At 46.3% G+C, this 23,453-nt stretch overlaps 1 protein-coding gene across 1 annotated transcript in view; it reads right to left on the bottom strand.

Moving 5' to 3' along the window:
• Positions 1 to 14,523, bottom strand: part of LOC130119850 (transmembrane protein 235) — a 41,512-nt gene extending 26,989 nt beyond the window's left edge. The window contains exon 1 of the mRNA XM_056288442.1: positions 14,349 to 14,523. Coding sequence (XP_056144417.1) covers positions 14,349 to 14,523 — 175 coding nt within the window. The remainder of the gene's footprint in view (positions 1 to 14,348) is intronic.
• Positions 14,524 to 23,453: the final 8,930 nt, after the last annotated feature.

Raw genomic sequence — 23,453 nt, 5'->3', positions numbered from 1 at the left:
CGGTACTAACTAACACCAGCTGTGGATGCACTTTTAGAAAGTGGCGGGCCGCTTTAAACTGCCAGATGGACAGTGAACACACAACACCGAGGCCTAATCACAGACAAACTGGCAAAGTGGCCTGGCGGCACACAAAACCCCTTTGCTTTAAACTGCTTCTGAATTGGGGTAAACCGAAACGCTGGTCATTGGCCCTGCTAGACACAGACAGCGGTTTGATCACGTGGCAATGCTGCTCAATGACTCTGATGATGTCATCATCAAGAGTTTAAGATGCAGCGCCACACGCTACCAACCCCGGCAGTGGGACCATTGGTATAGCCGCCTTCTTATAAGGCACTGATTTGTTCCTTTTATGTTATTTTACTCTATGTGTTGTCTATGTATTGTCTATGTATTGTCTATGTGTTGTCTATGTATTGTCTATGTATTGTCTATGTGTTGTCTATGTATTGTCTATGTATTGTCTAGGGCCACAAAAAATAAAACCCTCACTAAATGGCTTGAATCCAAACTTGGTGGGGCTTTCACCAGAATGCAGCATGCTGCACTAAAAGTACCCTGGAAGAAGCCCCCTACAACGAACTGTCTCTACGGCAATACACCCGCCGTCTCAAGCACTATCCGAGAACGAAGGGTTCGATTTGCTGGGGGAGCGAGGAAGAACCTGCAAAGAGACACTCCGCTTTGGCCACCCAACCGTGGAAAGGCACGCGTGGGAAGGCCTGCAGGATATTACATCAATCAGCTTGCCGACGACACAGGATGTCCCTCTGAGGGTCTTCCTGCTGCTATGCAGGACAGAGACGGGTGGCGCGAGAGGGTCAGAGCCATCCGAGGACACTCGACCTGATGAGGATGGTTCTTATCTTTTACGGCTTCATTCTTTGGTCTCCTGTTGTTGTTTTTTTACCTTGTGTTTGTTTGTTATGGACGCTGAGTCTGCAATAAAGTTTTGAATTGAATTGAATAATCAACAACTCTCTGATTTCACAAAGTGTGGCGGCCAAAAATCTTGGCGTTACGTTCGATCCCGGCCTTCTTTGATAAGCACACTAAAGAAATCACCGAGACTGCCTTTTTTCACTTACCTAACATGGCTAAAATTCAGTCTTTCCTGTCCATGGCTGATGCAGAGACTCTAATACATGCATTTGTGTCATCCAGACTGGATGATGGTAATGTTGTGTTTTCAGGTCTGCCACATGCTAGTACCAAGTCTTCAGATGGTTCAGAATGCTGCAGCTATAGAATCCCAACTACATATAGGACATTTGACCATCTTACACCACCAATTCTTGCCTCCCCTCATTGGCCTCCTATCCATGTTAGATCAGAATACAGGGGGCTTCTGCTGGCTTATAAAATCCTAAATGGGCTTGCCCCATCCTACCTCCTCCTCCAGATCTCCTTAAACCGTACAGTCCATCTTGAGCTCTCAAAATACAGGGCTCCTGTGTGTACCCAAAGCTAAAAAGAAGTCAGCTGGTCCCATCGGGCTCCGTTCTTGTGGAATAACCTGCCTGCTGCCGTCAGACAATCAGAGCCTGTTGAGTCCTTAAATTCCAACTTAAAACTCATCTTTTTGTCTTAACCTACAATTAGTTGGCTTTAAGCTGAGGACTAAACAACCTGTACTGCATGGCGGGTCGGTTTCTGTCTCAGTGAATTTACCAACCACTGTTCTGCCGACGAGATTATAGCGTATAGAATATTGATTTTGCAAACTGTTCTCTTTACTTTTATCGCTCTCTGAATTATGTCTTCTTTCTCTTTTTCTGTGTGAATGGTGTGACGTGAGTCTCCCTTGTGTGCATGTGCCGTCTGTTCTCCTCCCAGGTCTCCATGGTGATGGTGGTCGCCACCTGGACACTGCTCGTCATCCCCCGCATCACCTTTTCTTTTTATACATCTTATAAATCCGTATAATTTTGTTATCCTGTTTTAACATTTTATTTTAGCCACGTTCTGTTTAACGTTTATTAACATTCTGTTTTATCCACGCCATTTCCGGTGTGGGAAGATGGCGGTGCAAATTCACATTTGCAGTGGCCTCACCCAGTACCGTCCATGCGGTGTCTTTGTCCACGTCTGCATCTAAGTTGTGTCTTCGTTTGATGGCTGGGAGAGCTGGCGCTGGATCGGCTGGTCTGCTGCATCCTGTGGGCCCAGGGACCACGGACCTTGCCTGGAGCTGTGCCCGAGGAGGTAACACTGAGGGTGGTCTGAAAGGACGCAGAAGCTAACTGCTAGCCCATGCAGTTCTTATAACACCGAGGGTGGTCTGAAAGGACGCAGAAGCGGGGCAGGCTAAGCTAACTGCTAGCCCATGCAGTTCTTATAACACTGAGGGCGGCCTCATCTGGCGTTAACTGTGACGTTTTTGATGTCGTCGTGTGGAGTGCGGGGAGGTGTGTCGTGGGTGTCTGGCTGGGAGAGCTGGCGCTGGATTGGCTGGGAGAGCTTGGTCTGCTTCATCCAGTGGGCCCAGGTACCACGGCCCTGCCTGGAGCTGCACCTGAAGACGAAACACCGAGGGCGGTCTGACAGTCTTCCTGGCTGACGTTCGTTCCCCTGGACAGTGATTTTTTGTTTAGTTTGGACATGTGTGTTAGTTTGGATATGTGTATTAGTTTGGATATGTGTGTTAGTTCTGATATGTGTGTTAGTTTGGATATGTGTGTTAGTTTGGTTATATGTGTTAGTGTGGATATATGTGTTAGTTTGGATATAAGTGTTAGTTTGGATATATGTGTTAGTGTGGATATATGTGTTAGTTTGGATATAAGTGTTAGTTTGGTTATATGTGTTAGTGTGGATATATGTGTTAGTTTGGATATATGTGTTAGTTTGGATATAAGTGTTAGTTTGGATATGTGTTAGTTTGGATATAAGTGTTAGTTTGGATATGTGTGCTAGTTTGGATATGTGTGTTAGTTTGGATATGTGTGTTAGTTTGGATATATGTGTTAGTTTGGATATGTGTGTTAGCTTGGATATAAGTGTTAGTTTGGATATGTGTGTTAGTTTGGATATATGTGTTAGTTTGGATATAAGTGTTAGTTTGGATATATGTGTTAGTTTGGATATATGTGTTAGTTTGGTTATATGTGTTAGTTTGGATATAAGTGTTAGTTTGGATATGTGTGCTAGTTTGGATATGTGTGTTAGTTTGGATTTATGTGTTAGTTTGGATATATGTGTTAGTTTGGATATGTGTGTTAGCTTGGATATATGTGTTAGTTTGGATATAAGTGTTAGTTTGGATATATGTGTTAGTTTGGATATATGTGTTAGTGTGGATATATGTGTTAGTTTGGTTATATGTGTTAGTGTGGATATGTGTGTTAGCTTGGATATGTGTGTTAGTTTGGATATAAGTGTTAGTTTGGATATATGTGTTAGTTTAGATTTATGTGTTAGTTTGGATTTATGTGTTAGTGTGGATATATGTGTTAGTGTTGATATATGTGTTAGTTTGGATATGTGTGTTAGTTTGGATATGTGTGCTAGTTTGGATATGTGTGTTAGTGTGGACATGTGTGTTAGTTTGGATTTATGTGTTAGTTTGGATTTATGTGTTAGTTTGGATATGTGTGTTAGTTTGGATATAAGTGTTAGTTTGGATATGTGTGCTAGTTTGGATATGTGTGTTAGTTTGGATATGTGTGTTAGTGTGGATATGTGTGTTAGTTTGGATATAAGTGTTAGTTTGGATATGTGTGTTAGTGTGGATATGTGTGTTAGTTTGGATATGTGTGTTAGTGTGGATATGTGTGTTAGTTTGGATATATGTGTTAGTTTGGATATAAGTGTTAGTTTGGATATGTGTGCTAGTTTGGATATGTGTGTTAGTGTGGATATGTGTGTTAGTTTAGATTTATGTGTTAGTTTGGATTTATGTGTTAGTTTGGATATGTGTGTTAGCTTGGATATATGTGTTAGTTTGGATTTATGTGTTAGTTTGGATATGTGTGTTAGTTTGGATGTAAGTGTTAGTTTGGATATGTGTGTTAGTTTGGATATGTGTGTTCTTGTAGTTTTTGGATGTGGTTTTGTCTTTGTGTTGCACCGCTGTGTCGAAATGAAACGACAAGTAAAGAGTTCCTGATTCCTGATTAATGTTATATCCTTATCTCACTAAGACACGTGGCTAAATTATTTATTTTTTAACATGGCGATGGTGGTGGCGGGGTTCGGGTCCTGGGCTGTTCCGGCGGCATCTGGACACTGCTTGGCGTCCTCCTCATCATATTCCTCATATGTTTTATCATCCCATTGTAATTCTGTTATCCTCTTTCAGTGCTGAATTCTGTAAATTGTGTAAACACAACATCCATTGCACGTTGTCCATCTTGGTAGCGAGAGTCCTCCTCTGTTGCTCTCCCAAAGGTTTCTTCCTATTTTTTCTCCCTGTTAAAAGGTTTTTTCTTTTCTTTTCCTTTCTTTTTTTTTTAGGGAGTTGTTCCTTATCCGTTTTGAGGGTCTAAGGACAGGATGTTGTGTTGCCGTGAAGCCCCCTGAGGCAAATTTGTAATTTGTGATACTGGGCTACACAAATAAACTTGACTTGATGGCATGCTATCCATTCGTCCCCACCGGTGTTGCTTTATAGTTGTGAAATTTAAGTGCAAAGGCGCGACCACAACGCAAATGAACTCAAGCAAGCCAACAACAGTGTATTAATATGCTGGGTCGCTGAAGTGTTGGGCATTCCTCTCCGTTGTTTTGGCTCTGTAGTTGTCATCTATAGTCATCATCTAAATGAAGAGGAAAAAGGACATTATGTCCTATTTCGTTGCCCCCCCCAAAAATAAAAACGACAACGACGAGGCAGACATTGAGACCGAGCCAGATGATCCAGGTGTTGAGAGAGCTGAAGAGAAACAGCAGGAAGTGGAGCGTGCCACGGAGAGAAAGCCAGAGGACTCGTTAGTTGGACAGACTGGGTTTTCGAAGTGAGGGCACAGAGCAGGAAGGAGATCCCGAGAGTGGGGCTGAGGGGGACATACAAGCAGGGTGTGAGACACAGACAGAGGATACATGTGCATCCACGAGCACTGGACCATCAGGTTTGTGATGCTGAGAAAATACTTGCCTGCTTGTAAAGCAACGTAATTACAGTTCATGTGGTGTGTCCATAGAGACGTGTGTAGTCTGATGATGCTGTGGTGTTTCTTGATTGCTATATTGTGTGGGCCATATACATATATAGCATCTATCTTAATATTCTGCCACTCATTTGTTGAGCATTTTTATCAACAACACCATTGATGTGTTCCAGAAAGAAAATAAAACTATATATATATATATATATATATATATATATATATATATATATATATGTATACACTACCGTTCAAAAGTTTGGGATCACCCAAACAATTTTGTGTTTTCCATGAAAAGTCACACTTATTCACCACCATATGTTGTGAAATGAATAGAAAATAGAGTCAAGACATTGACAAGGTTAGAAATAATGATTTGTATTTGAAATAAGATTTTTTTTACATCAAACTTTGCTTTCGTCAAAGAATCCTCCATTTGCAGCAATTACAGCATTGCAGACCTTTGGCATTCTAGCTGTTAATTTGTTGAGGTAATCTGGAGAAATTGCACCCCACGCTTCCAGAAGCAGCTCCCACAAGTTGGATTGGTTGGATGGGCACTTCTTGCGTACCATACGGTCAAGCTGCTCCCACAACAGCTCAATGGGGTTCAGATCTGGTGACTGCGCTGGCCACTCCATTACCGATAGAATACCAGCTGCCTGCTTCTGCTCTAAATAGTTCTTGCACAATTTGGAGGTGTGTTTAGGGTCATTGTCCTGTTGTAGGATGAAATTGGCTCCAATCAAGCGCTGTCCACTGGGTATGGCATGGCGTTGCAAAATGGAGTGATAGCCTTCCTTATTCAGAATCCCTTTTACCCTGTACAAATCTCCCACCTTACCAGCACCAAAGCAACCCCAGACCATCACATTACCTCCACCATGCTTAACAGATGGCGTCAGGCATTCTTCCAGCATCTTTTCATTTGTTCTGCGTCTCACAAACGTTCTTCTTTGTGATCCAAACACCTCAAACTTGGATTCATCCGTCCACAACACTTTTTTCCAGTCTTCCTCTGTCCAATGTCTGTGTTCTTTTGCCCATCTTAATCTTTTTCTTTTATTGGTCAGTCTCAGATATGGCTTTTTCTTTGCCACTCTGCCCTGAAGCCCAGAATCCCGCAGCCGCCTCTTCACTGTAGATGTTGACACTGGTGTTTTGCGGGTACTATTTAATGAAGATGCCAGTTGGGGACCTGTGAGGCGTCTGTTTCTCAAACTAGAGACTCTAATGTACTTATCTTCTTGCTCAGTTGTGCAACGCGGCCTCCCACTTCTTTTTCTACTCTGGTTAGAGCCTGTTTGTGCTGTCCTCTGAAGGGAGTAGTACACACCGGTGTAGGAAATCTTCAATTTCTTAGCAATTTCTCGCATGGAATAGCCTTCATTTCTAAGAACAAGAATAGACTGTCGAGTTTCAGATGAAAGTTCTCTTTTTCTGGCCATTTTGAGCGTTTAATTGACCCCACAAATGTGATGCTCCAGAAACTCAATCTGCTCAAAGGAAGGTCAGTTTTGTAGCTTCTGTAACGAGCTAAACTGTTTTCAGATGTGTGAACATGATTGCACAAGGGTTTTCTAATCATCAATTAGCCTTCTGAGCCAATGAGCAAACACATTGTACCATTAGAACACTGGAGTGATAGTTGCTTGAAATGGGCCTCTATACACCTATGTAGATATTGCACCAAAAACCAGACATTTGCAGCTAGAATAGTCATTTACCACATTAGCAATGTATAGAGTGTATTTCTTTAAAGTTAAGACTAGTTTAAAGTTATCTTCATTGAACAGTACAGTGCTTTTCCTTCAAAAATATGGACATTTCAATGTGATCCCAAACTTTTGAACGGTAGTGTATATATATATATATATATATATATATATATATATATATATATATATATATACTTAGTCAAGTAAATTCTCTATGAGACAGTACAAGCCTGTTTCAAGCTATAAGCAGTCATCAGCTAGATTAATTTGCTCCTTTTTTGTTGAGCACTTTCCCTACCACTGAGTGCTTCTTTTAACAAAGTTATATTTATATACATATATATACATACACACACACACACACACACACACATATATATATGTATATATGTATGTGTGTGTGTGTGTGTGTATATATATACATATATCAGCAAATGCCACCCAATGCCTGCTGGAATAGGCTCCAGCATCCCCGCGACCCTGAGAGCAGGATAAGCGGTTCAGCTAATGGATGGATGGATGGATGGATGTAAAGAAGACCCACTGATGCAGCCGAACTTGAAACTGTTTCCAATGACCTTGGTGGGGGACAGGAGGAGGAGCTTCAAGGCAGCCTGGTACAACATCCACCCCTGGCTTGAGTATGCTAAACTATCGGACTCTGTGCATCGTTACGCCTGCAGACATTTTAGCCCTCCTAATAGCACAGACACAGTGTTTGACTCACCATCCGGATTAAAAAACTGGAAGAAAGCAACCTACAGAGAGGGGGGTTCTGCAATCCATGCCAAGTCTGAGCGGCACAGATAACCACTGGTTGCATGGTTGCAGAGAGGGACTATCAGAGAGCTGTAACAACCAATGATACACTGGCAAATGTCCCAAACAAGGAACATAACAAACAGGCTAGAGAATATATAAAAACAATAGGGGAAGTGTTTACTACTCACTCCCCCACGAAACATTGCTCAGAGAAGACACAGCGAGTCTGCCGTCTCGCATAATAAAAGGAACTTCATGGCAATGCTAGAGACAATTGGTAACCATGACAAAGCTGTTAAAAACAGGTTGACTTCCATTCATAATGCAAAGCACACAAGCAAAATCATTCAGAACGAGGTGCCGGGTTGTTTGGCGGACGCGGTTCGAACTGAAACTGCAGAAGAAGTGAAAAACAGCGAAGTCCTCAGCATCATGGCAAAAGATGCAAACAGAAAAAAAAAGAAAAAGAACAGATTTCCCAAGTACTCGGGTACCGCTTCAATGGAGCTAGCCAGGAGAGTTTTCTCTGCTTTTAATCTGCTGGGAGGCTAGATGCAGCAGGGCCTGCTGAAAAAATAATCCACATATTGGAAAGTCGTGGTCTGGAATACAAAACACCCTGGTATCGGCAGAGTATATGATGGTGCTGCCGTCTTGAGGGGTAAGCATTCGGGGGTCCAGGCTGGAATCAAAGAGCAAGCGAAATACGCCTTTTACATCCATTGCAATGCCCGCTGTCTAAATGTGGTGTTAGTAGATACAGCCGAAGCTGTCCTTACTTGAAAAACTGTGTGGTCACATCCGAGTCCATCCTAAATGGCTCACTATACAAAGAGAGGTGTGCGAAGGTGCACCAAGAGAACTCCAGCGATTAAGTGACGCTCGACGGGCATGTCGAGTTATAGCGCCCTTAAGTGAGTACTGCATGAGAGACCCCGAGAATGCAGTGGTGAAACATCTACCGAGGCTCGAGGCCTGCTGGCACAGATAGCTCATGAATTCATTGTGCATCTTGTTACACCCCAGAAAGTGTTTGGAAAGACAAAACTTCTCTCTGATATGCCACAGCCTTCATCGCTTGACTTTTCAAAAGCTGTTGATATAGTCGAGGCTTTAGTTCAGACATTGAATGATTTCAGGCAGGGGTCGTTTTTTTTCTTATAACTTGTGGGATGAAGTGTTGAGCATTTCTGAGCCATGTGATACTGCGATACAGCCGGCTGCAAAGCAACAAAAAAAAAAAAGGGCTGAGCACTTAACTCAGTGAATACTGTGTACTGACTACTGTTGGTCCGAGAGAGGCAGAACCAGATAAAGACGGGTTTCGTGCAGTCTTTTTCTGCCCCGTCATTGATCAGACGCTCAGTGAGCCTAACGGGCGGTTTTCAAAGGCAGACTGTGACTTGATGAATAGCATCCAAGCTCTGAACCCCAGAAGTGATGCATTTCTGAAAGAGACAGCTCTGTTTTCACTTGCTCGGTTGTATGATTCAAATATCGATGACTTGGGGTATGAACTACACCAGTTCAGCCGAATTTTAGAGGAGAAAATACAGAGTGGGATGCAGAGACCTTCTGGTACAGTCGAGCTGGTACTGTCCATTGAGCCGTATGAGGAAGTGTTTTCTGAGCTCTTCAGACTCTGCAAAATAGCAGTCAAGATCCCAGGGAGTACTGGTTCTTGTGAGCGGGGTTTTTCTACGCCAAAGCTGGTGAACACTTACCTCAGGTCCACCATCACCGATGAGAGAGTCTGGGTGTACTAAGTATTGAGACTAGGATCTTGAATCTTGACTCATTTGTTGATCGGTTTGCCAAAAGTCACTAAAAAAACGCAGAATGCAGCTGCTGTACTGTGAAATTCTAGATAGGAAAATACAGACTGGGATGCAGAGACCCTCTAGTACAGTAGAGCTTGCACTGTTCCCTGAGCCTCACAAAGAAGTGCTGCAGCACAGAATGTGCTGTAACTTGAGCTGAAGCTAACAGGAACGTGCTTTTTGTTTTCAATATTGTAATTTAATAAAATTGTAACTGTAAGTTACTGAAACAAATACCAATCATGGAATATTATGTTATTTTTTGTGCGCTATTACTTTATTACTGAACTAAAAAAAATTAAGCGCTTGAACACTCTTTGTCTCTTTTGTCCGGGCTCAAATGTGCCCCTCTTGACAACACAACTGGCCCCAGTCTGCCCCCCCCCCAGTAAAGTTGGTCTCGAGCCGCCACTGACCTGCAGCCATGCACTCAGAAAAGCAAATTTAAGTATTTGAAAGGCCCAAGAATTAATATAAATCGTATTTTACTAGTGGTCATTTGTTCCAGGCTCGGCTCAGCCCAGCGCTGGGGACGTACAAGCCCCCCTCAGACTTGTCCACTATAGATGAACCTGCGACCCAGTCCAAACGCAGTTCATCCCCAGTGACCACTACAGCAGGCAACGCTAGGAGTTTTTCTGCCCGATGGCATGAAAGGTTCTCCTGGCTACAGTACAGCGCTTCAAGGGATGTAATGCATGTCGCCATTTCCCCAAAGCGACCACCGAGGGATGATTTATAAAAACTGGCTTCAAAGACTGGAAACCCATTTTGGTGTTAAACACGAGGGAAGCAGGGCACATGCTACAGGGCTGGGCAGAACCCAAGGGTAAAGCCATCAGCCAGGACGGGGGAATATTATCAACCAGCTGAACAACGACGCTATCAGCAAGGTGTTTGTGGGAAGGAATAGAGAGCACATTAAACTCGCAATGGACCTCGTTTTATTCCGTGCCAAACAAGACATCCCGTTGTGTGGGCATCTTGAAAACGAAGAAGCACTGAGCAGAGGCAACTTCTCAGAATCCTTTCAACTGATCTCCAACTATGACCCAGAAATAAAACAGCAGCTGGAGAAATTACCCAGAAACGGGGAGCTTATGAGCCCTGACATCCAGGATGAGATGCTGGAAATGTTATCTGCAAAATAAAGACGGTTTTGCATGATGAGACAGACACGTGCTACGCAATGTTGGAAGGCGAGTGTAAAGACTTATCAAAACGAGAGCTTGTGGCAGTCTGTATACATACACAAAGGTGTGTTGAAGGAAAGGGCTCGGGGTTTTATGGAGACCGGGGACATGAACGCAAATGTTATATCAGCAAAGCTCCTGCAAGTACTGGAGCAGTTGTAGCTGGACGCCACGTTGTGTGTTGGATTTGGTTTCAGTGGGGCATCGGTTATGTCCAGCCACAAAGAAGAGTAAGAGAAGACGTGTCCCCATATGTGCATTGCAATTCCCATCGCCTGAACCTCATCGTGTGCACAGCATCATGGGTGTCCCCTGGCGTTTCAACATTTTTTTTAAGTCATTAAGAACCTGCATAGTTTCAGGACGGGGGTCACATAGACATGCTAGATGTATGGAAATCTAACAACAGCTGTGACCAGGGAAACAAACTGTGGATCCAGAGATGCTGCGATGTCTGATGAAGCTGGTGGTCAAGTGCAGTGAGTACTGGCTTGACACTTTCTCCCCCTTTTTTAACAAAACAACACAGTTGTAGTGAGATGATGATGATCAGCAGTTCATTCATAACTAATACAAACATGTACAGGGCTGTTTTTAGTGACAATACACTTTTAGGGTCTCGAAAGAGGAAGTTGCCAGCTAAATTGGGCGATACGTGGGTTGAATCTACCGTGAGTGGGTGCCAGGGGTGCCGGAATGGGGGGAGGGGGAGCAGGGGGCCCACATACACACACACACACTTTTACCCTCTTTCCACATTTTTTTTTAAAGTCAGGATCTCCGTATCCCCGCTAATGCCCCTATATTGCAACACTTACGGTAAAAATCTTCTTACCGTTGTTTCGGCTGCTTACTTGAATGAAAACAGCAGCATTGTATTCAAAACTGAGTACAATGTATCACTTGAGCCACGGGTGTCAAACTCCAGGCCTCCAGGGCCACAGTGTCTGCAGGTATTTGTTGCAACCTTGCACTACACCACCTGATTTAACTAATTAGCTCACCTCCTGGATCAAGGAGGGAAAGGTTGCAACAAATACCTGCAGACACTGCGGCCCTCGAGGCCTGGAGTTTGACACCCCTGGCTTAAGCGCTCAAGCGCAACACAGAAGGCTACTTTGAGTTGCCTAACGGCAACAAAGTACAAAGATGGGGCGGACACGTGTCTTCAGTAACGTGCTTTATTGTATTAAAACCGTAAATACAGGCACACGGACTTACAGCACCATACAGTACACCCCTGCACACGCATATATATCATTGTTGCCCCCCCCCCAACACTTCTGAAATTATTCCGGCGTGCCTGGTGGGCGCCCAGGTAGCGTAGCGGTCTATTCAGTTGCCTACCAATACGGGGGTCGGCAGTTCGAATCCTCGTGTTACCCCCGGGTGGGAAGCTGGGTGCGAAGGGTAGGGTAATCGGTCAAGTACAATCGGGGAGATAAAGGGGAGGGGGTGGTCTACCGTGGGCAAAACATCACGTGTAAAGGACAACTCATCCATCCATCTGAACCGCGTAGCATGCTCTCAGGGTCGTGGGGATGCTGGACCCTAGTCCAGCAGTCATTGGCGGGGAGACACCCTGTACAGGCCACCAGGCCATCACAGGGCCTGCCCCCCCCCCACACACACACACACCTAGGGACAATCTAGTACGGCCGATTCGCCTGACCTACATGCCTTTGGACTGTGGGAGGAAACCGGAGCCCCCGGAGGAAACCCACGCAGACACGGGGAGAACATGCAAACTCCACACAGAGGATGACCCGGGATGACCCACCACCAAGGTTACCCGGGGCTCGAACCCAGGACCTTCTTGCTGTGAGGCGACCGCGCCGCGAGGACAAGGCAGACATAAAGCGATAAATGAAATGATATAGCAGACACGCCTGCAGACCACGGAACCGAACACTGCTTTTAGGGGTTTATGAGAGCAGCTGCTGCTTACTTGCCTCGACCAAACAGCCTTTGGTGACGAGGCATTGATACAGGCCGGCAGCACACGCAGATAAAACCTGGCATCAGGGCACCGGTGACGACACACAGACTGAACTCTTTGTCCCTGCTCTCTTTTGGTAAGATAACTGACTGACTCGTGATGAAATAAATTCAGTATTCGACACCAAGCCCCGTCTGCCGCTGCTGCTGTCATCATCAAAGCTGAGCTCATTTATAATGTCGGACCGTATCAGCCTATTGCCATATCATAGTTTTTATTGGGTTTACAATTGGATTTTATTCTGACGTGTGTGCGTGTGCGTGCGCGCGCATGTGTGTGTGGCCGCCGTGCCAGGCTATGCGATGCTGTTAATGTTCGTCGTGGTGCGTGTGACATTACCTCTGATGGTGTATAAGCCTCGCCTCATTAAACCGTGTTGCGTTCAAGTAAGTTCAGCTGTAATTGCCTGTTTTTGCTTAACACGTGCGTTTCAGAACCTATTAAGTGTGATTGGTCTTGGAGAGAATAGGCCCCCCTAATGTCCTCTGTGCCCACCCACACTGGGATCGCCGCCTGAGCTACAGCATGTCTATCACTGTGACTTAGATGACGAGCCAACCACATCTTGTGAGTAATTAATGCAGAAATCCAGGTAACTCCACAAGGCTCACACACTTTCTCTTGCAACTGTCCACAGTAAAGACCAACGCACATCAAGCTACCTCACTATCTGAGGTCGTCACTGTACTGTACTTGATTATATATGTATATCTACTGTGGTGGACACGTATTGGGGACAGAATTCAACCCAGGAACTAAGGGTTAAGTCATGGTTGCCCTGGCAGGTTAACGCAGGGTTAAGTTATGGTTGTCCAGCCAGTTTTCTGGTTATTCTTGCCACCTCCGCTCAGTCGAGCTGTGGTTTGGTTGTCTCTCTGATTTACCGTGGATTAAAGGAAGTTGCCTACACGGCTAAAGTGTGAACCTACGGTCTTCTCCGTTCCTTCGGCTCTACACTACAGTATATCTACATGCATATACAGTGATCTTCACTGTACTATACTTGATTATATATGTATCTACAGTATATCTACATGCATATACAGTGATCTTTACTGTACTATACTTGTACTAAAGTACAGACTGTACAGTATTTGTACTAAACTTTATCGTATGATGTCTGGTCCGTGTATCTGTTTTCCCGTCTCAGTAGATGTAAAAGATAACCTGGTCTATGCTGAAAGTTAACAAAGCAGGGGCTGTTAAGGGTCCCGGCAGCATCTCGTTAGTCTGGAAGTGCCATGTGCCCAAATCTCCATTCCACTCGGGTGAGCCAGGGCGCGGCAGCAACGACGAGCAGCCGCTGGTGTAACTTAAAGGCAGATTGTTTCGCTTATTGAACACTGGCCAGTTTCGAAATATGATTTTCTACAAACCGCGGAGGTTCAACACGGGCAGCATGCACCAGTGCGCAGTCATAAGTCATGACGTCTCGCAGCGGCCGCTCAGCCCGGAGCGCGTCTTCGCGCAATAACGCAATGACGCCGACATGCGGGAAGCGTTGCGCTGGTAAAAGATGGCACAACTACACATGACAGCTGCAGACGGTCAGACGAGGCTGCCACCCGGGAACATCCGGGAACCAAACAACGCGCAGCGCAGTGTTTTATCCCACGTTAGTTTCCCTCCGAAATCCGCGTCCGTCGGCGTGCTGGTGACACCCCCCCCACCCCCACCCTATTTATCATACCCGAGACCGCAGCCTCCGCATAGGAGTTCAAAACTTGTTGCTGCCAGCAGAGCCATACCTTCATATATGCGCCACAGTCCGGAGTGGGAGCTCAGGTCATCCGCGCCCGTGTCGTTGGGTTTAGCCACATCGATGATGTACCAGTAGTCGGTTTCGAAAGCCACGGCGAGGAAGCCGAAACTGAGCAAACCAGTGAACCCAGCAGACAAAATGACCAACCTGTACCTCGTCATCTCCGGCACCGGCACTATGGATGCTATCCACCAATTCGTGTTATTTTTTTATTTTTTTTTATTTAGTGACGATCAAGTTCAATGTTCCAGGGTGCCAGATGCGTAAAAGCTCTCCAGCTGAATCCTCCGTTGGAAAAAAAGTGTTAGGCATCCATCCGCTTCCATCCGCCTCCACCGCTGCACAAACAATACGGAGAAGAGAAGAAGAGAGGCGCCCCTCGTAGCGCGGCACGCACGTGCGTTAATAACGGTGGCAGGCGGAGAACTGGTGAACTGGTGAACTGGTGAAGGGTGAACTGGTGAACTGGTGAACTGGTGAACTGGTGAAGGGAGAACTGGTGAACGGGGAACTGGTGAACTGGTGAAGGGAGAACTGGTGAACTGGTGAACGGAGAACTGGTGAACTGGTGAACGGAGAACTGGTGAACTGGTGAACTGGTGAAGGGAGAACTGGTGAAGGAGAACTGGTGAACCGCCGCTCTTTGGTCTTTGCCTGTCATGAGTGTGGCCGCACCCTCCGACGTAAGTCGCTGGTTGAGTTTATCTGTGAGGATGCTCTTAATGCTGGCACAGTTTTATGCATAGGCGCACCTTATTCCACCACTAATCTTCAAATGATTTATGGTGACGTGTCTCTCTTGCCACCTAGTAGGAATGCAGAGTGAAACTTCACCTGAACAGCATGCTAAGTAAGGATTTATTCAATTATTTATTTTGGTATACTCTATTGGTCCCCGTGGGGAAATGATGCTCTGCATTTAACCCATCCTAGCTAGGAGCAGTGGGCAGCCGCCGTGCAGCACCCGGGGACCAACTCCAGTTCGTCTTGCCATGCCTCGGTCAGGGCCACAGGCAGGAGTACTAACCCTAACATGCATGTCTTTTTGATAGCGCCCCCTTCTTTTTTTTTTAAACCTAACTTGCATTTTTGCAAGTTAGGTTTAAAAAAAATGCTGTTTGTGCACTACAAGGCATGAGTCTGGATTCTGTAGATTATGGTATGTGGTCTTCACTGGCTTCTGTGGTGATATACACCGATCAGGCAAAACATTAAATCTAGTGACAGGTAAGTGAATAACACTGATTATCTCATTACAGTTGCACCTGTCAAGGGGTGGGATATATTGGGTGAACAGTCAGTTCTTGAAAAATGGGCAAGTGTAAGGATCTAAGCAACTGCTACAAGGGCCAACTTGTAATGGCTTGATGACTGGATCACAGCATCTCCAAAATGGCAGATCTTGTGGGGTGTTCCTGGTATGCAGTGGTCAGTACCTACCAAAGGTGGTCCAAGGAAGGCCAACCAGTGAACCGGCGACAGGGTCATGCGGGCTCAAGGCTCGTTGATGTGCGAGGGGAGCAAAGGCTAGCCCGTCTGGTCTGATCCTACAGAAGAGCTACTGTAGCTCAGATTGCTGAAAAAGTTAATGCTGGCTATGATAGACAGGTGCCAGAACACACAGTGCATCGCAGCTTGCCCCCAGAGTGCCCATGGTGACCCGTTCATTGCCGAAAGCGCCTACAACGGGCACGTGAGCGTCAGAGCTGGACCATGGAGCGGTGGAAGAAGCAGGCCTGGTCTGATGAATCACGCTTTCTTTCACATCATGCATCGTTTACCTGGGGAAGAGATGGCACCAAGATGCACTATGGGAAGAAGGCAAGCCGGCGGAGGCAGTGTGGTGGTCTGGGCAATGTTCTGCTGGGAAACCTTGGGTCCTGGCATTCATGTGGATCTTACTTTGACACCTACCACCGACCTAAACATCATTACAGACCAAGTACACCTCTTCATGGCAGCGGTATTCCCTGATGGCAGTGGCCTCTTTCAGCAGGATAGTGTGCCCTGCCACCCAGCAAAACTTGTTCAGGAATAGTTTGAGGAACATGACAAAGGGTTCACGGTGTTGCCTTGGACTCCAAATTCCCCAGATCTCAATCCGATCGAGCATCTGTGGGATGTGCTGGAAAAACAAGTCTGATCCACGGAGGCCCCACCTCGCAACTTACAGGACTTAAAGGATCTGCTGCTAACGTCTTGGTGCCAGATACCAGAGGGCACCTTCAGAGGTCTTGTGGAGTCCATGTCTCGACGGGTCAGAACTGTTTTGGAGGCATGAGGGGGGCCCTACACAATATTAGTCAGGTGGTTTTAATGTTTTGGCTGATCGGTACACCGTAGTTGTGATTTATTGATTTATTGTCACGTCACGTGAGGGGGTCAGAAATGCAACTGGAGCTGGAGGCCACGAGTTATGAGACAATAAAACAAAATGTTTCCTGCAGAGTCTTACCGTTATTGATTATGTCAGTGCCTTTTGAATCGACCGCCTGCGGTGGAATGACTTATTTTTGGCAATACTGCATGACGATTAAGCAGCCCAAATTCCTGCTGGGATAGGCTACAGCCCCGCCTCCCCGTCCCAAGTGACCCTGCATTGGATTAAGTGGGCATAGATAATGGATGGCTGGATGGATGGCTGGATGGATGGATGGATGGGTGGATAGATGGATTGATGAATAATAGATGGAGGAATGATTATTTGATGTGGCAATGTTCACAGTTGTCGGGGAAGTGTTTTGTCGCTCATTTGCTGTGTTCACCTGCTGCCATCGTGTGCAAAACACAACGTTTTAGTTCAACCTATTAACCCCCAGGTCTACTCTTATAATTGTGTACAAGTTCCTATTGATATTGACAATAAAACGATAAAATGTTCTTTATTTTAGAGCACAGAGGTTAACAAATAGAGGTGGTACACATCTGCATACCTCCTGCAAGACCTCAACAGTGTATTCGGCTGCCTGCTGTTATGAAGATGCTCCATCTGTCATCACCATCACCCCCCGTGATCACCGGGGTGTCAATCCACGAGCCCACAGAGTTTTGTCAGACACTATTGATGGAGCTTCCTCAGAAATTGACATGACATGACATGACACGACACGACATGACACGACACGACACGACATGACATGACATGACATGACATGACATGACACGACACGACATGACACGACACGACACGACATGACATGACATGACATGACATGACATGACGTGACATGACATGACATGACACTTTCTTTCTTTAACACTTTAAAAACTTCGTGCTCTCTTCATTCCAGTGGCGGAAAAGTCAGTCATGGACACAAATATTGACTCCATGGTCAAGATATTGATTCTGCAACATGACGGGAGCCACATCTGTCTGCGTCAAAGCTGAATAAGGGGGGCTAAACCTGAGCCAATAAAGGATAAGCCCCTGAGCGAAATACAATCGCTTCGGTGGGACATTATTTGGGGAAAACGTGCCCTATAGGCTCGATTTATAAGCCGTGTTTCAGTGGATGTCAGATAGATCTATGGCTGTGCTTCACGCTGGTGAAACAACAGCCTGCCGTGGCCAGCGGGGCGGGTGCGACTTCCATTACAGCCCCCAGAGTAATTCTGTAAAGTTGTGCAGCCTCGCCGTTGACTCTCTGCAGACAACATAATTGGGGGGGGGGGATGACCTCTCAGCTGCCACAAAGAGGAAAGCGGTTTTTAGAGCAGGGTTTTTGCAGACCACTGGACCAAAGTGAAATCATGGGGCTTGAAATGCGTCGGTGCCGCGGTGAGAGGAAACCTGCACAATGCTGCGAATCGCTCAGCTCACAAATTACCCCTGGCTGCACAGAACGGCGTCCGGCCAAGGTCAAAGGCCCGAACACTGTGTTAATTCACTTTCCGCTTCCTTGGCAAACAACTGTTCTATTGTTATTATTGTTATTGTTATTATTATTATTTCTTTTTGTGTGTCAGGCATGATGAAAATAATCCCTCATCATATTTGTTTTTATTAATATTTTTTATTGTTTTATTTCATTGTTATTTTTTCTTTTTTTTTGCCTTCTCCTCCCCCCTTTTTTCCCCTCCCCAGTTGTACCCAGCCAGTTACCCCCACACACACACTCCCGGTCGCTGCTCCACCCCCTCTGCCGATCCGGGGAGGGCTGCAGACTACATGCCTCCTCCCATACATGTGGAGTCGCCAGCCGCTTCTTTTCACCTCACGTTATTTCCCCCAGCCCCCCCCCTCCTCCCCTCCTCCTTGAACAGATGCCCCAACCGACCAGAGGAGGCGCTAGTGCAGCGACAGGACACATACCCACATCCGGCTTCCCAACCCGCAGACACGGCCAATTGTGTCTGCAGGGACACCCGACAAAGCCGGAGGTAACACGGGGATTCGAACCGGCGATCCCCGTGTTGGTAGGCGACGGAATAGACCGCCGCGCTACCCGGACGCCCATTGTTTTTTATTTCATTAAACTTTATTTTCATTATTTTGTGGCATTGCCCCAAAAAATGTGCTCTAGTTTGAAGAATCTGTGGACGGCTGATCTGCTCATCGATTGGTGTGCAGGATTCAGGGCTCAGCCAGCAGTTTCTACGGCCTGCAAACCCCCCTGCCGGCTAATCCAGGGGCTCAAACCAGAGGGTGTTGGAAAAACAAGGTGTTAAAACACAGACAGGCCTCCTGATGTGTGCCAATGTGTCTGAATGTCTGTGCGTTTGCGTGTCTTTGCAGAAAAAGACCAACTGGTGTCTTGTCTTTGTAGGAGACGTCTCAGTTCAGGGCATATGGTGCACCACTCTATCCTGCACACCTGTGGCCAAACTACAGAGAAGCGAGCTTCCAGAGGCCTCGGGTAGCTTTATAAGGACACTATGAGAACACTGCTCAGAAGACCTACAGGGGGCAGCGCAGGTGAAGTGTGTGTGGCTGCAGGAGTCAGTACCTGTCAGGCTCTTCTGAGAAACCTCATGTATTTGCCGGCTCAGTGACTCTGCTAATGTAATCATCACGACTTTAACTAATATAAGAGTCAGTGGTCCCGGCAGGGGGACCACTGGCACAGCCGCCCTTCTTATAACACCCTGACTCGCTCCATTTATGTTATATTATCCTGTCTACTCTGTGTATTGTCTGGGGGGGGGGTCGTCTTTTACCCATTTGTCTCTGCCTGTTATGGACCCTGAGTCTGCAATAAAGTTTTGAGTTGAATTGAGTTGAATTGAATCTTCTCCACTTTTTTTTTCTTTCCTGGCACTCCATCAATATGCATCCTTTTAGGGTCTCTGTGAAACGAGGTGCAAAAGAAAGATAAAGGTTTCACACACACACACACACACACACACACACACACACACACACACACACACACACACACAGGCAATTTTCCTCTCTGCAAATTTGATCCACATTTCAAGGATTTAATGTGGGGGTTTTTTTTCTTATCAATTCTACTTTTATTGAGTATTTTTATAATTCAGTGGTAATTAACATGATCTATGCCAACGGCCACCGAAGTCAAACTGTTGGACAATGTGCAGCCTTGACATCTGAAAAACAACCCATATGATCCTCAGATTCCCAAATAATGATTGTTTCTCATTGCTTTTCGCCGTGTTAAAAAATTGCTGATGTGAATTACAGACTCGTCTCTCATCGCTCACACCGACGCTTGCTCCGGTCTAGATGGCGTGCTGACGTCACAGCGGTCAGGAGCTCCGCTACTGTGACGCGCGTCTTCAGCAGTTTATCTGCACAGGTTAATGGCGGCTGTTTGCACGGGCAGCTCACAGCGAGCCGGCGGGGCTTCTCGACTCTTCTTCGTGGGGTCTCGTTGTTTACACGGGACAACACGGAGGACGAACCAGAGGCCTGGACTTGCTTGAGGAAACAGCGTGTGTGTGTGTGTGTGTGTGTACTGTGTATGTATTGTGTGTGTGTGTGTGTGTACTGTGTGTATGTATTGTGTGTGTGTGTATGTGTACTGTGTGTGTGTACTGTATGTGTGCTGTGTGTGTACTGTGTGTGTGTGTGTGTGTGTGTGTGTGTGTGTGTGTGTGTGTGTGCTCTGTGTGTACTCTGTGTGTACTGTGTGTGTGCTGTGTGTGTACTGTGTGTGTACTGTGTACCCTGTGTGTGTGTGTACTGTGTGTGTGTGCACTGTGTGTGTGTGTGTGTGTGTACTGTGTGTGTGTTTGGGTGTGTGTACTGTGTATGTGTACCGTGTGTGTACTGTGTGTGTGCTATGTGTGTACTGTGTATGTGTGTACTGTGTGTGTGCTGTGTTTGCGCTGTGTGTGTGTGTGTACTGTGTATGTGTACCGTGTGTGTACTGTGTGTGTGCTGTGTGTGTACTGTGTATGTGTGCGTGTGTGTGTGTGTACTGTGCGTGTGTGTGTGTGTGTGTGTGTGTGTGTGTGTGTGTGTGTGTAATGGACTGCTGGCTTGTTCAACGCGTCCCCGCTACACCCCAAACCTCCCTGACGCAGAGTCTGATGGAAGCGCGCGCAGTTAAACACAACGGAAGAATGATGTCCGACTGCTCCTGCTGGGCGTCGAGTCCTCACAGGACTGCCTGCCCTGAGCCCCGCAGCGCGGTACACCGAGCCAACAGAGGTCTATAGCGCCACCCAGTGTTGTAACCTGGATGTAGCCCTGAACCCTGATGGGGATGTGTGCAGGTCAGAGCATTCGGTGTAATTTGGGGGAATTAACAGCGCCTGTCAAATGCCAATACATTTTTGTGACAGCTGGCAGTGGTTCTGCTCTAACTGTGGCTTTGGTAGGTAAGGTAACACTGATTAGACTCCTCCCCCCCATTTACCCGACTCTTCCGAGCCGTCCCGGTCACCGCTCCCCCTGCTCTACCGATCCGGGGAGGGCTGCAGGCTACCCATACATGTGGAGTCGCCAGCCGCTTCTTTTCACCTGACAGTGAGGAGTTTCGCCAGGGGGATGTAGCGCGTGCGAGGTTCACGCTATTCCTTCCAGCCCCCCCCCCCTTGAACAGATGCCCCAACCGACCAGAGGAGGCGCTAGTGCAGCGACCAGGACACACCCACATCCGGCTTCCCTCCCGCAGACACGGCCAATTGTGTCTGTAGCGACGCCCGACCAAGCCGGGGGTAACACGGGGATTCGAACCGGCGATCCCCGTGTTGGTAGGCAACGGAACAGACCGCCACGCTACACAAACGCCCCTCCCCTTCCTGTATTACATGTTGGGTTTGCCGATTTAAAAACGTGAAAAACTTAAATCACCCCGTCAAACGTTGTCTTTCCCAGGTATCGTTGTTCAGATACGAGAGTTATAGTTAGCCCTTTATTCCCCTCACAAGCTGACGCCTCCCGCAGACAACCTCCAATGTCCAAAATAAGCTTGCGGTACAACGACAAAAAAAATCACATGCATACCATTGATTTTATTGTAATCACCATTTTCAAAAATCATATCAGAAAACAAGCAACAAAAAAAACAAGAATTTCTATTTGTAATAAAGAAAACCATTCTACAGTATGACCTGAGTCTCTCTCTAGAGCCCATGCAGGACACGGCGGCGGCGGCCAACTCCTCAAGACACTGCCCTCTAAGATGCTTCTCTAGGAATTGCAAACATCACAAAATCACTGGTTAACGTCCCGTACCTGAACTACGGCTGGACTCAGCTCCTCTTTGTAAATTAGTCGACAAATATCTGCGGGTTCTGGTTGTTCTCGCTCCACGGCCTAGTGACCCCCCCGTGACCTCTCTGACTTTGGACGTCACGGCTGCAACCGAGGCTGACTGAACGAGCTGTTTCGCCCGGTGGAAGCTGAGAACCGGGGGGGGGGGGGGATACAGCACACCAGATATCCCGTGTCTCTACGAACGGGCTGCCCGGAGGGGGGGGGGGTCAGCTAGTCAGGAGGGATCTAGCGATCTGGAGTATGGTTTGGTTTAAGGCCCCTATAGGCAAAACACCAGAGCAGCACTTGCTGAGTTCACGCCTGGTACACAAACAAGGACTTGATATATCGGATACTCAGATTCTGCGTCCATTCGACTGGCAAGACTTCCAGCATGCTCCCGCTTTGGTTTCTGGCTTGTCCCTAATGTTTTGGTATATGACATATTCCTACTGATATTCTTTGCTCTTAGCCTACTAATCATACAGAAGTTGCATATTACGTGTTACACATCTATCAGTAATATAAATGTATCTTGAGCGAGCGAAGATGCTGATTTTGGACTACCGCAGGTGGGATCATTTGCTCAGCAGTGCGTAGGCCAATGTAGGTTCCAGTTCATTTGTTTCATTTTGCTTTTTTCTTTCTTTTTCATAGCGTCGTCGTTAATAATCCAGAAAGGTGTATGGAAGAAGAGGGAAATTATCTTCAGCACCAGCCTTCAGCGATGTATGAAGACAATGGTGGACGTCCTTGGCTCGTAGTCACATAAGTTACCACAATGTTCCTTCAGACGGTATTAAAGCAATTCAGTATTCGGTGATATGTAAAGTCTATAAAAAAAAGAAATTTAGAAAAAGAGATATTGTGGCTGACAAGATCAGTAATGGTAAGTAGAGAGGTCTGGTCAAACAGAATATACTAAGGACTAGTCCAACTAAACAAAAGGGGGGGGGGTTTACTTATTTTCAGCGAGTAAAGTTGTTTTCTTCTGCATATATAAACCACAGTTGGCTGCTCGATACCGACATCTGTCATGGTGCAAAGTGGCTTTTCTCTTCAAGAAATGGGACAGTCACTATCTGACCATGCCTTGTGGCTGATTTGTGTGAGTAAAATTATAGTTTTGAGTGCAATATCTCTGATATTGGCATTATCACTGGAAAACAAACATTTAACACAGATTTTTCTTTTTCTTTTTTTTTTGGGGGGAGCACACTCACAAATACCTTCCTATCTTTTTCCACTTCCTTTCAGTATAAAAAGGGGAATGACCAACCGGCGGCTAGAATACAAACGTAGGTGGACGTGTTCACCCGTCAGTCTGAATCATCTCAGTTGGCCGAGCTGTAGCTATCGGTAGGAGCCAGTCCGACTCCTCGTCTCCTTCCTCCTGCCTTCCTCAGAGATCCTCCTGCGAAGGGA

This window comes from Lampris incognitus, chromosome 10 (assembly GCF_029633865.1).
Source record: "Lampris incognitus isolate fLamInc1 chromosome 10, fLamInc1.hap2, whole genome shotgun sequence".
Classification (NCBI taxonomy): Eukaryota; Metazoa; Chordata; class Actinopteri; order Lampriformes; family Lampridae; genus Lampris; species Lampris incognitus.
This window is presented reverse-complemented; position numbering and strand designations above follow the sequence as displayed.